Here is a 14,027-nt window from a genome sequence, read left to right as displayed (position 1 = left end):
TAAGTACAATTATTTTCTTTTTCTTTCGTATTTTTTATCTACCTAATTCCCACAGCAGCTGGAAAGGTTAAATGTCTGAATCAGGAATCTATGTGACTGTTGTCAAAAGAGGAGACAAGTGTTAGTACTCTGAGGCAGGAACAAGGAATAAAAAAGGGGTAAGGGCTAAAAAATATACTCCACTTCAGAGACTTTCACAAGTTACTTCTGGATTTTTCATCTGATATTTTCAAAAAAGTGAATCAGCATCTGCAGCTCGGGCAAATGTGTAAGACAAGGGGTAAAATCTGGTGCTTTTTGCTCTATTCTAAAATACTTTTTGCTCTGTTCTAAAATACTATGGAGCCTCTCAGAATTATGAGCAAAAGAATAAAAAAGTAAATTTAGTATCAGAGCTTCCAGGAGTTGCTTAGGTGCAGTTCTTAAAAAATTCCTTCAGCTATTGCCTGTAGAGACAGACTGCCTCTCAGTGTCTCTCCCTCTCACACTCTTTCTGTATCTAAAGCTCAGCTACTCACCTCACAACAGGCACCGAGCAGCAGCTCACACACAAAGAGATAAAACACAAATTCTTTCACTGTAATAACTTTTTAACCTCTGCAGTGCCAGCTGCTCCAATCAAACTGTAATCAATGAGCTGTTCAGGGAGCTGGTTAATTGGCTCACTTGAAAGATTGAAAGCACACAAAACTTCCAACTGGTTTAACACTTTTCCAGGGACTGTTGTGAGGCAATAGCTGCAGAGGTACTGCAATGCAGCACAGCTCAGCTTGCAGACCACTGACACAGAATATTTTTCAAAAATCTTAAGGCTATACTTCACCTTTTCACACCGCTGTTGGGGAAAGGAACATGAGCTTTTGAGACTAAAATGTGCAATAAAGATTTTTAGCAGCTTTATGAGGAGACTAGAACTCAGTTTTTCCCCACTCCCAAGCTATGTCTTCCAGGACAAATTGTCACTATTTCAACCACAGTTCCCTTTTCTTTAAAAATAATTTTTAGCTTAACTGAAAAAATATTGGGTTCCTTTTTTTTTTTTTTTTTTTTTCCCTTAATTCCTTCCATATTATGCTGTACTTGCAACTCTTGCCACTAAACAGCGAAATATGTCCTGAAGAAAAACCTGGAAGTGTAAAATGTGTTTCCCTGTGTGGTATATATTCCATTTTAACTTCCACTTAATTGTTTAGCAGGAACACACTGATCCATCCTAAGATTATTTTCCAGGCTCGGGTTTTTCTTTTGCATTTACTTCATATCTGTGCAACATTTTAAGAGATCTGAGAGTTGTTAAGCTGTTAAGGAAAGTCAAAATACTTCTGATTATTAAAAAATTGGAGTGCAAAGCTAAATATGAGTTGTTGGTTGTCTTCTAATTTTGTTCTAAGTAGCTTTTGGACCCTAAATTATCTTTAATCTCATATCAGCCACATGCAGAAGATGTGAGTTTCACAAGAATATGAAAGGTTATTTTTTGAAATCTGTGAGGACTAGTTAGTGTGGACTGAATAAATCAACAAACCTGCACATAAACTACATCCACAATGATTATTAAGACCTCATGATGCTTAACATTCATTCTCCTCCATTTACACAATACATGTGTACATAACATAAAATACCCAGGCTATTTTCAGATTTTTTAATAAAAGTAAGGAATCACTAAAAAAACCCAGAGTTGTGGCTGCTGTTCCTAAATATGTACTTCTACTGCTGAGCTCTGATTTTTTCAATCTCTGAATTTGATTTCCTCTTGCTATTAATAATCTATCCCTAATTTTGCTCACAGAATTTAGATTACTGTTTGGAATTTCATAATGCTTTGCCTCTTCTATTTCTCAGAGAGAAGAAGGAAATAAAGGTGTTGAGAGTAAATAAGGGAAAAAGGGACTGAAGAGCAAAACTGAGGAACTGGTTCTCCATTTATACTATCCCTTTTATTTCCATTCAACAACTTTGCATGAAATCACTGTTTCTTCTATTCTCCCTTTATTCACAGTATCTGTGCTCTTTTACAGCATTTTCACCCAGACCACTTCCATGTGAGGGATGAGCAGTGTGGTTCAGCTGAGCACCATCACCAACCACAGATCTGACAGCATTCAAAAAAATGTGATGCTATTCTGTTTTGTCTGAGCTCATCTCTGCAGTTGTGCATTCCAAACAGGATGACAAAAAAAAGCACCATAATATTGATGTGAAAAGCTATTCAAATTGATGGCTAGCACTAGGGTTTTGTTTTATTTTTGTAGGAGTTACCATTCTTACGAGATTTTTTGCCAAGTCTCTACAAATAACTGTTAAGGAAGTTCATATGAGGCTTCAAATATGATTCTGTTTGAAACAAGGAAAGGTACATATAAACTTTGAAAGCTGATTCTATAATATTTACCTTATTTTCTTCCCACAGCATAGTATTCTATTTATTTTTTGAGAAAATACCAAGATAAGCATACTGGAAGCTTTCCTTCACTGCACAAAATAAGCTATATCTACTTTCAATTTTAATTGCTAATCATCAGCTTGCTTACAGTATTGACTGGTACTTACATCATCATCACTCAATACCTGAAATATTAATCGAAGACAATGTACTGATCAACATTTGCAGTGACTATTCTTGGATCTCCCCAGAAAAAGCTGAAGTTGTAGTAACAACTCAGAATTTCTAGTGTGAAAATGGAAGAAGCTACCAGCCAACTTAGCTTACGCACTTTACCAGATTTGGAAGCGTTTAAAAGTGAGAAGCCCCTGAGGGAAGTACTGCTGTACAGTTTTAAGACTATTTTATGACTATATTCCAATATATGCAACAAGATAAGATACAGTAAATAAGAAATCAGGCATAAATTTCAAATAAAGGACAAGAAGATTTCTGCAATAACTTTAGAATAAAATAAGTATTTAGTCTCATATAGAGTGTGTTTGACTTTCTGTGTAGCCTATAAATCTTTACATAACCTTTTGTGAAGGTTATGTAACTCTTAAAAAGTTTTTTCATCTTTCTTTGCTGTTAGGGAATTCTCAGGAAACAAATTTTTCATTTTACATCTGACTTATGCAGTTTGCATTAACCAGAATCTCAGATTAAAATTAAGTATTTCAGCTGTAACATAACACATGCTGGGCAACTATACAGTACCCTCACTACTTTTAAAGATTCATTCATTTACTATAAAACTACAAACTTTTGGGTCCTGTTTCTCACAAGCTTCACTCTCTGTGGTGTGTTTTGAGATATTTGACTGAAACAGAAAACTGGCTTTGCTTCACTGACAAGAAGTGATGCAGTTGGGACTAGTCTGCCCTCAACAGGGGCTTTGGCGAATGGAGCAATGACATAGAAAAAATGGAATAAATATCCAGTATAATACCTGATGGATTTAATCAGCATCATTTGAATTGTATGTTCACCAAAACTGAATTTGATACAGGACTGAGCTGCTAAAATGCAGGGTACAAATATCTCAACTAGAAGTTCAATCCTAATAGGAAAAAGCCATCAAGCAATATATTTTTTTTGTGTATTAACAATGGCATGGAACAACTGTGACATGTCAGTGATTGCTACAAGTACCCAGAAACCATGGTGATAACTGCAGTGTAAAATCACCAGACAGCAAACAAGATTGCTGGAACTAATAGGAACATGGTTTCATTCAGAGCCCAGTGCAGATCTCCATCTGTAAGGGAATTGCTTTTCAATACTTCTTTGAAGTAATGCTGATTATTACTCATGCATTTTTATATTAATATCTTCCATTTATTTAACTGAAGAGAGATACTTTCAATTTAATTTGCTCTCATCTTCCCATTTCTTACTATGGCCCAATTTATTCTGTTTGGTGACTCAAGCACAGATAAACTAATAAATAGATGTTTGATTCCAGATCTGAAGCACAACTGTACATATGACTAAAATAGAAGCTGGTTTTCTCCTTGAATGCAATCATCAGGATCCAAAGAAATTAAAGAAAGTATCATATTGGATAAATTCTTGAAGTACTAATTCATCTTCCCTAAAAAAACCTGACTGACTGAGCATGTTATTAGAGCTGTTGCTTCACCTGTGAGACTTACATATCTCCTAGGCTGGGCACAATCAGGCAGAATCAACTTGTGAATTGAGCTAGAACTGCTTCCTGAAAAATGATAACATGGTGCCAGCAAATCTTCACAGACACTTGTACTTGCTGAAATAATCTGGCAAAGGCTTTAAAGTAATAACTAGTGAAGAGAAAAACCACCTTGAGTTCCAATCAGAAGGTAATATTCCTCTCACAAATTTCCTGAAAACCTCAGATAGTCATTTGGGGCACTGATCATGGACAACAAGGAGTTCTTTAATTCTGGACTCCAAATCAATCAGTGCCTACTTCTGCCCACTGAAACTAGCTTAACTTCTAGAAGGCAAAATATTAGACAGCAACATTTGAATGAGATGCATCCCACCTTAAATGTCTTGCATTCTGCTGAATTTCCTGATGATGCTTTTATTTACAAAGCTGTCATTTTCTCTAATAAGTAGTTGTTATCCAGGCCTAATTGCCCTGAAGGTACAAGGACGCTGTCATCCAAAAGTAATAACGGGAAGCTCTACACATTCTGCAGGAAGCATTTATCCTTGTCTAATTCTAATCTGACTGTTTGAAGCAATGTCAGATCTTCCTGGCGTTTCTGTTCTCTCTTAACCTATCTTTTGCACTATTTCCAGGAAGAGACTAGAAAAGGACATAAAATGAGCACTAATGAGAGTAAAATGAATAACTAACTGTTGATTACTGTGTTATTATATGCACACTTAAAGAGTGCTCTGTGACAAAAATACAGCCATTTCCTTGGGACAGAATTGTCACTTTGATTTTCATTCCAGATGACTGCTGATGATAGCTGGGAAACTCGCTACCAACAACAGCCTCACCCTGTTAAAGGAGTGGCTCCAGAGCACTGCTCTTTTGCCATCTGCCTTCCAGGTGGTTGTTTCACTTACCCTCTGGCTGGTATTGTGCTATGATGGTTACCGTCTGCCCCGCTCCTTTGAGCGCAGCCGCAGCCTGCTCATGGGTAGCACCCCGGAGATCAATGCCGTTCACCTGTGCAGGGAACCGAGACAACAACAGGTATGAGCAGCTTGACATTACACAGGGAGACAGAAGTGGGGTTCTATCCTAAATATCTGATGGATGCAAAGGTCAGATGGATGTTCAGGTGCAGAGGTAAAGTACAAAATCAAAAAGGCTGAGAGGAAACTTCCTATGACTGGCCAAGAGGCACACACCAGTACCACTGACCCACAGTTTGACTGTGCTTATCCATGAGCATTCTCTGACCACTTTTGGGTGTTTCCTTCTCTACTGAGTTTACATTTCTGGTTATCTCCTCATCAAGTAATATCAATATATTAAGTTTAAAAGGTAAATTTTCTGTGATGCTTGAAGGTCGCTGAAGAATGCTGCAAGCAAAGAAGCTGTTCCTTCAGTCAAACTCTGCAGACCCAGTCAGTAGCATCAGAAAATCCAGAGATACATAGAGTGTGTCTAACAAAAGCTGCTGGCTGCAGAACTTTCAGAGCAAACATCCCATCTACTCTTTTCTGTTCATGCAACCCCTCTATTTCCTGGGAATATCCTGTGTCTTGCACACAACAGCAATGGAGTTGCTATCAGACACAGCTTCTTCAACTCTGGCTGTTCAACATCCACACAGCTTTCCATATGGCTTCTTTTTCTTAACCATTTTTGGCTGCACAAGACATGGAAAAGGAACAGAATAGAACAAAGTAGGAAATCCACCCCTAAAACTCGGGCAGTTTCAGAACTCTTTGGATTTGTTTTTGTGATATATATTTTGTCAGCAGTATCCTAAGAAAGGGACAGAATATACAGATACACATATATCACATACAGATTTATTAACTGATCCAGTAACTTGAATCCTCCTTTCCAGTGGGAGCATTACTGTCTGGCTGTACTGAAGTATGTGAGATTTCTTTTATTTATGTATTTATGTTTGCATTTATGTATTTGTTTATCTTATGCATTTATCTGTCTTTCTTCTTTCACTTTCTTCTGTCTTTCACCTCTACGGGTTTCCACCTTATAAAATTTTAGTGAAAAACAGGAAACTTTTGATATGTAACAACCTCAGTAGGACAGAAATCCAATTCTGATTACAGAGGAAAAGAAAAAGAAAGGAAATTAAGGGCAGGGAGAGGAATGAGAATCATGCCATATGAAGCAAATATGCCAAAACACTAGACCTAAATCCTCAGCTATAGCAAATATTTGTGTTTATGTTTACCAAGTATCATTGCAAGATGGCTAAGCACATATTAGAAAGAAATTTTTTTAAAATTTAAATTTTAACAACTTTTTAAAAATTACAAAAATAAATTTGATTCCATAGAACTTTTTAAGTAACAGCTATTGAGTTTGTTATGAATATATTTATTTGGCTCAATAACATTTAGAAACTGGCCCATCTTAACTTGCTGTCTTTGATCAAATTTTAGAGATTATGCTGTTTTGAGAACTCAATTATTATTTACCATGGAATCACAGAGTCATAGAATAGTGTGGGTTGGAAGGAAACTTTAAAATCGCAGCAATGAACAGGGACATCTTCAACTAGACCATGTGGCTCAGAGTCCTGTCCATCCTGACCTTGAATGTTTCCAGGGATGGAGCTCCCACCACCTCTCTGGGAAATCTGTGCCAGAGTATCACCACTGGCATAATAAAAAAAACTCTTCCTTAGTTTCATGACACAGTTTAGTTCTTACTACTATGCAAACAAGACTTAGATTATTACTATTAGAAAAACTAATTTGTGATAGCATTTATATAAAGCCCAGGAGATACCATAGCTTCTGATCCAGAAGACTGCATGATGTTGTAGAACTGATGACTGTACACAGAAATTATGAGCCTGGGGCAAATATAACATGATAAACTTCATAATTTAATACAGGAGTCCTCAGTTGTCCCATCTCCCTGGGACGTTATAATGGCTGGTAGAAGCTTTCAAAAAAAAATGAGCCAAAGGTTCAAAAGCTTTCATTAAAGTTGTGTACTGAAACCTCTGGGAAACACTCACTGAAATTCAGTCTAGGAATATATGACCCTAGAGAGCAATAATTAAGTGCATTCTAAAAGAACAAAAGGAGAGAAGCAGAACTTTCAGTACCATAAAAATCTCCCATATTTTAATCTGCAACAGTGAAAATACATAAAGAGGAAGATAATGTCAACTAGAACTTTGCAACACCTGTTGAGATTACCAGCTTCCTGTAAGGAACACAAATTAGGGTACTGCTGTTGGAAAAGAGGTCCTGTTCCCTACCATTCCTCAGGTGGGAATGGTGTTGTGACACTTGATGCTGCATTGCATTGAGCACAGATGCACCAGCACTACAATTACTCAATAACTGAGCACAAAATTGAGTTTTGTGAAGTGTGAGCAGAATTCCTAAATTTAAGAACAGTGCCTGTATCATGGCATAAAGGAAACATCAGCCTCGATTTTGTGTCTGAAGGAGACAACTCTGAAGCCAAGTAACCTTCCCTTTAAGAGAGAGCTTTGTTTTTATCTGTGTGCTTTTCCCTTTTGTAACTGAAGTCCTTGACAGAGAGTCCCACAAAAGCACAGGATGATCTGAAGAAAAGCATAAAGGAACACTCCTGAATTCCTGAGTTCCTGAGATGGGGAGATGGATATGGATTATGTCACCTGGTCAGCATTAGAAAGTCCCAAGGGAAAAAAAAATAATTGTTCAGGCTTGAGGTCAAAGACTATGAGAGGACACAAGCCTTTCTTAAGCAATATAGGAAAACATTGTAGTGGTCTGTGAAGTTGTGTTAATAGTACAGAAGATTTAAACATTATTAAAAAATCCCAATAATGTCTCTATAAATAAAAGGAGAGAATGTATGAAAGAATAAGAAAATCACATGCTTATTCTCCTTCTCTTCTGTGAAACAATACTTCTCTGCTTGTGTGAACTAATAAGGACAATCCTAATAACACATAAAGACTGTGAATATAAGACAGGAATTTCACTGAAGTTGTTATGGAAATATTTTTCACTTCTCCACAGAAAAACAAGAAGCCAGCTGAAATGAACATTTCAGCTGAAATGGCAGCTGACTACTTTTTGCCCTTTGCACCCTTGGTCTAGAAGAAATTATTGCCTAAGGTACAAATACAACACATTGCAGTGAATGAATTTTCCTGAAATTAATTTCACTTTTATGTTAGGATATAGCAGGGGATAGACACGTGAGGAAGACTTAGAGGCCTGAGTGGCTGAAATCGAAAGAGCAAGGAAAAGAAATGCCAGAGAGAAAGTAACACATAAATGCTATCTTCTGCAATTTTCATCTAGATCACAATTAAGCTAGGCAAACCAGATTAAGCAATGTTGAACAGGGAAATGACCTGACCACATTAGGTTGCCAAAGCTGTGATCTCCCTCTTGGAGACACACAGCTGCAGAAAAAAAAAAAATCAAATAACCATTGCTAAATAGGGAGGGAGAGTTCTGTTTGCATGTTATTTTATTCACCAACAGTGACGGAATCTCACTGTAGGATAACAGGTATTAAATTTAGAAATTACTTATAATCTAGTCTGACTTTGTAAAGAAAAAGCAGAGTAGATGCTAACTTGATTTCTGGGTATCATTTCCCCCTATTTAAAAGCAAATATAATCAGCTCCCAAACCTTCTAGTTGAAAACCAGCATATTCACATAGCAACATTAAATCTTTATGAAAGGCACCATTAGTTTATATGTTTTAATCAAATTTTTACCATTAGACCAAAATGAACAAGTATTCAGAGAGAATAAAATAAATAATATTCTGTCTAGCCTCTTCCTCCAAAATAATATCTTAATTTTATGTCTCATAATAATTGTGTGCAGTAAGATTTTTGCCTGACACGATTTCAATGCAAATTGTTAAATCTGATTAAAATTATTGTGCTTAATTAATGTAACATAATTTATGTGAAGAATAATCAGTAAAAGACAATTTTAAAGAATCCGAAAAAGGTGCAAGTGTGCACAGGAAAGTTTAATAAATATCACAGGCTGTTTGGCTGTTTGGTTTTTTTTTTTTTTTTTTTTTTTTCTTCTATAATTGCTTCCTTTAGAATGTATTATTAGAATGTATTATACAATAAGCAAAGTAGCTGTTCTGGGCTTGACTGCACAGCCCTGATGTCCTGGCCCAGAATGAACTTGACTGCACAATTTCTGATGCCTGACTCTAAAATGAATTTGACATAATGGAAATAAGAAGAGCCTGCAGCTTATACTGAAGTCTGTCTCTTCTGTGTTTTGAACTGGCAAAAAGCAGTTCGAAAGCTTACAAACAAAGAGGAGTGCTGCAATAGAAGATTAGAGTTGAAAACTATGGTCAAAACTAAATTGAGATGGAGAAAATATGCAACAGTAGCTCACAGTAGTTACTGGGCCTTTGCATTTGTTGACTCAAAATAAAGCAAGATCTTCATTTAATACTGAATCATCATTGAAATGAAAAATCAGATTTACTTTTGACATAGATTGAGCTGTTCTAAAATTGGAAGAGTTATATTCCCTCTGAAATATTTGAGCGGCCCATATTAGTAGAAATTTGATTGTATTCTGAACAGACTTGTTGTAGTTTGGAGGCTTCTAGAAACTGAACATGATTTTTATGTAGGTTATTCAAACAGAAGCTAGCAGACTAATCTGATTTATTTTGCCATTTCTTTCTTTAGGCCACCTTATTTTGTGTTCATACTGTGGTTAAATGAATACTTGGAACCAAATAGCTTGTTGGATTGGAAAATAAAGGAAAAACATATCATTTCCCTGGGGAGGAAACATAAAGGATTTCTTTCCATTACTTCTTTAAGTTGTCACTGACATAGTACATGCTTTTATATGCTAAATTAAAAGGTGAAGGAAAGGCACTCTTTTACCACAAAACAAAGAATAGAGCAGAGTTTTCAAATTCTGTCTAAATTCTTCTATTTGTTGAAATCATAAAATAAGAGCTTTTGGTGCCTGAAAAAGCAAACGGAAGTCTGAATAATGACAACTGTTTACAGCCAGAATTCCCATTGTCTCCATTACGAGAAGATACAAAAACCCCTATTTTCTGCCTTAATTCTGCACATCAACTTAAGTATCATCAAGCACATCATCAAGAGATGAGAGGAAAGCTGGGCCATGCTCTCCAGCAGTCCTGTTTAGTCACTGGGAATGTAAAACAAGGAACACTGGGAAAAACCTATTAGGGGTGATCTGCCATGAACACATCTGAGAAAAACTTTCCTCACAAGCAGGTGGAATAACCGTTCTACACAATGTTCCCCACACCTCTTGGCAACTGATACAATCCACCAAAAAGCACAATTCTGAGAAACCAGGACATGCTGCCAAAGTGCAGCCTTTCAGCAGCTTTTTGCAAGGCAAAGAAGGCTGCCCATCCAGCCTGAGGCCAAGGCTCTGCTGGAAGAGGGAGGGAGGGAGGAAAGAAAGAAAGGAAAGATCTTCACTCTCCAGCTCCTGCTGTATTTTCAGGCTAGATTTACTGCTTTTCTCTCTTTCTCAGTTCTGATCTGTTCTGAGCCAGAACTATTTACTATAAAGCCAGAACTTCCTACTATTTAGTTACAACTGCACAGAGAAGTACAGTGGTTTTCTCATCCTGAACTCGCTCAAAACATAGGACCATGTCCCATCTGCTCTTCTCCATGCCCAGCACCCTCCTTCTCTGATTTTATGGGCCAGCAATTTCAGTGACCTTTTCAATTTTCCTTGTCTGGCTACCTTAGAGTCACAATTTTTGCCTCTGGTAAGCTGGTCTTTATGCTCTGAGGAGCTGGACATTCTAGAGGCAAATTCTTCTCTGGAAAACAAGAACCACTGTGGGGGTATGAGCTGTATCATGCCTTTTCCCACCAGGAACTTTAAGGAGGAAGCTAAGCCAAAAGAAAGGGATATCAAAGCATATTTGGAGCAGAAAAATACCAAAAAGTTATGTTCTTGAAGAGGTGTCTTACACACACTGCCTTTTACAGTCAGAACCAACAAGACTTATGACTCACCAGACCACATGAATCATTCCAAACAGCACCTGTTAAGCCTAGAACCATAGGCAAAGACTTATATTTTAATCCAAACTGTACAGAAATTCCGATACAAGATCTGCTTCCCATGTGATTGTAGCTTTTAAGAATTATGCCAGATTTGCAAACTTTGAGATGGAAATGATTTCACTGAATGACATCTTAAGAGCCATTTCCCCTCATTTCCACCAGAATTCCTCAAAACTAGTTTGACGAATAAAACTAGTTTGAGAAGTAAATGACACCTTATGAAAAGGATGCATGGACTTACTGGAGCCTGACTGGACATGACAATTATTTCATTCAGATCACTAAATAGCTACCAGCTTGTTCAAGTACCAACCTGAACTGGAGGTAATTCAGCAACTGCAAGGTGATCAATGCAATTTTGTCATATTGCTAAATGGTAAAGTCGAGACGAACCTTTTACATATTGAGCCAACTGGTATTACCTGTGAAAAATACCTGTTCGAGTACCATACCAGCTAATAACACAGGCCAGTGTCTATGAGCTGATTTAAAAATAAATATAAAGAATATTTTTCATCCACTTTATACATGAAACATCCATCAAAAACAATTCTTAGTAAGAGTATTCGTTATTGTTAAAATGCAGAGCTCATAATTAGCTCTTAAATTCAAATCTAGTTGCTACTTTTTTATTTTTTCCTCCTTCTGTGTGGTCGCTCAAAACCCTTTATATTCCTGCCACCACCTGATTTCAGGGATCTCAGTACAGTGTCATCCTTTCAAGCATTCACACATTCCTTCTCCTTTGCAGCTCCTGCTCACTTTCTAGTCTGAATTGGTAAAATATCAAACTGTCCCTCCTCCCTCCTACAGTTTTTATTCACACACGACTGTTACTTCCATTCACTTTCCTGCCTTTCTGCAATATCCCTCTTTCTCTCTAATTCTGTATTCAGCATTTGTATTTTCATGTCTCCTGCTTTCATCCTGGGTCATTTATACAGGCTCCTATTGGTAGCATTTATTCCATATACCTTGGTGTCCATATACATCTAGAAGGTATTTTTTCTTATTCAGTAAGTGTTTCCTAAATTAACTCTCACATTTGCAAGCGTAAGTGAATGGATATAACTAAGCCAGCATTGCTCAGTTTTACTCACAATGCCACAGGGTTTTTGCTTCACATTTGAATTTCAAAGGATAGTAAAAGCAGAAATAATGATTGAAACTGTCTTGCTTCTGAAATTAGGTAAATGTTTCAATTTTAACAAGTTCCTTATACCTCAAAGATGATAAGAACTTAATTTCAGCTGAAGCCAATGAGAAATAGGTACTCAGGAACTGAAATTAAAAGGCAAAACAATTTCAGAGGCTGCCTAGAGACAGAAGCAACCCTGAGTACTGAGTTGGAGATTAATTCAAAAATTGAAATCCTTGCCTTGAGCCCTGCTTGATAGGTGTTTTGCTACTTCTACATCCTGAGTATGGCTCTGAGGCTGTAAGAGGTGAGATGGCCATTGGCTTGTGCCATGGCAAATCCATACTGAACTCAACCCAGTGACCATGAGGCAATATGTCAGTGGCTGAAGGGCAGACTGTCTTACTGAAATGATGTAAGTAAATGTTCAGTGCTCATGTTTCATATTAAAACTCCCTGAATCACAACAGAGCCACATAATTTATTTGTGGCTCTACAGATGAAGATTATGACACAGACACTTTGAATAGACAAAGCTCCATACTCTCATATAAACCATGTTTTTTATAACCAGTGGAAAGGAAATAGCTCTTGTATTCTCTAAGTGATTTTCCTTTTGTTCCCATTCTGTAGCTTGCTTGTTCACATCCACAGTATATCTAACCTGTTTTTCAAAAAGATCTCAGAAAACTCTTCACACAAACTATTGCAGATATCCTTTCAATACCCTATTTAATGGATGGCCAATTTCTATTACTTTGCAGCTTGTGTCACATGATAATTTTTTTAATCACTCAGAAACCCAAAACTGACTGAGCAGAATGATTCCTGGAGACTAGTTAGTTTGAGCACAAGGCTAAAGTCCAGCCTGGGGCAAAGGTCTGTATAAATAAAGCTCAGGGATTTTAGCTATTGTGTCCAGCAGTAGCAGCTTGGCTTTCACTTTTTCACTGTTAGCCTGGCAGTGCAGCAACACTGAGGGGTACAAACCTCATTACAAATCTTCAGTTCATCAGATGTGATATAATTCTTCTTGTTACAGTGTTACACCAATATTGGCCAAGTCAGAATGTTTGAACTGAAAATTTACTCCTCCTTAAAAAACTATAAGAAGCTGAAGAGCAAGCAGTCTGGCATGAGACCATTTTTACTCACTGAGGCAATAGTAAAATGAAGATTTTAGAGGCAACTGATGATTTAATCACAATAGAAATATAGAGCCTCTAGTCTAGGCCAATTTACTAGCTGTGTATGACACAGAACCGATAGGTCTGATAGCTAACATCCTTGGGGAAAAAAAGATATACCTTATTCAAGAGAATTGTTGGTATAATTTATTAGCTTGTAATCATGTGCTTGAAATGTGAGAGTTAAGTTAGGAAACAATTACTGCATCAAGATAATTCCACTGTATGTTACAGACTGCAGAAAGATATGGGTGAGGAGTTGTGGTGGGGAGAGAGAAGTCCAGCTGGAAGACAAATTCGTAGATTAATGAGATGAAATTATGCAGCAGTATATGCAGCATTCCAGAATATGCTGCTGGTTATTTTTTTTCCCTAGAATCTCCATTAAGGTTGTATTTTTGAAAGTAATCTATTTTATTTTGAAGTTCCAAAGGGACAAGTCTATGAGCTATGAGTTTCTCTAGCAATACAACCACTTGCTCTGATTACAAAATAAATGCCCCATATTTTGAGGCTGAATATGTCTAAGCTCCTCTTCCAGCCATCAGA

At 37.0% G+C, this 14,027-nt stretch overlaps 1 protein-coding gene across 1 annotated transcript in view; it reads right to left on the bottom strand.

The window, feature by feature from the left end:
* The window catches only part of DLG2 (discs large MAGUK scaffold protein 2), a 718,789-nt gene that overhangs the window by 189,655 nt on the left and 515,107 nt on the right, over positions 1 to 14,027 (bottom strand). Inside the window, exon 13 of the mRNA XM_041414252.1 lies at positions 4,994 to 5,096. Coding sequence (XP_041270186.1) covers positions 4,994 to 5,096 — 103 coding nt within the window. The remainder of the gene's footprint in view (positions 1 to 4,993; positions 5,097 to 14,027) is intronic.

This window comes from Onychostruthus taczanowskii, unplaced genomic scaffold, assembly GCF_017590055.1.
Source record: "Onychostruthus taczanowskii isolate IOZ18803 unplaced genomic scaffold, ASM1759005v1 scaffold44, whole genome shotgun sequence".
NCBI lineage: Eukaryota > Metazoa > Chordata > Aves > Passeriformes > Passeridae > Onychostruthus > Onychostruthus taczanowskii.
The sequence above is the reverse complement of the archived record's forward strand: the minus strand, read 5'-3'. Positions and strand labels throughout refer to the sequence as shown.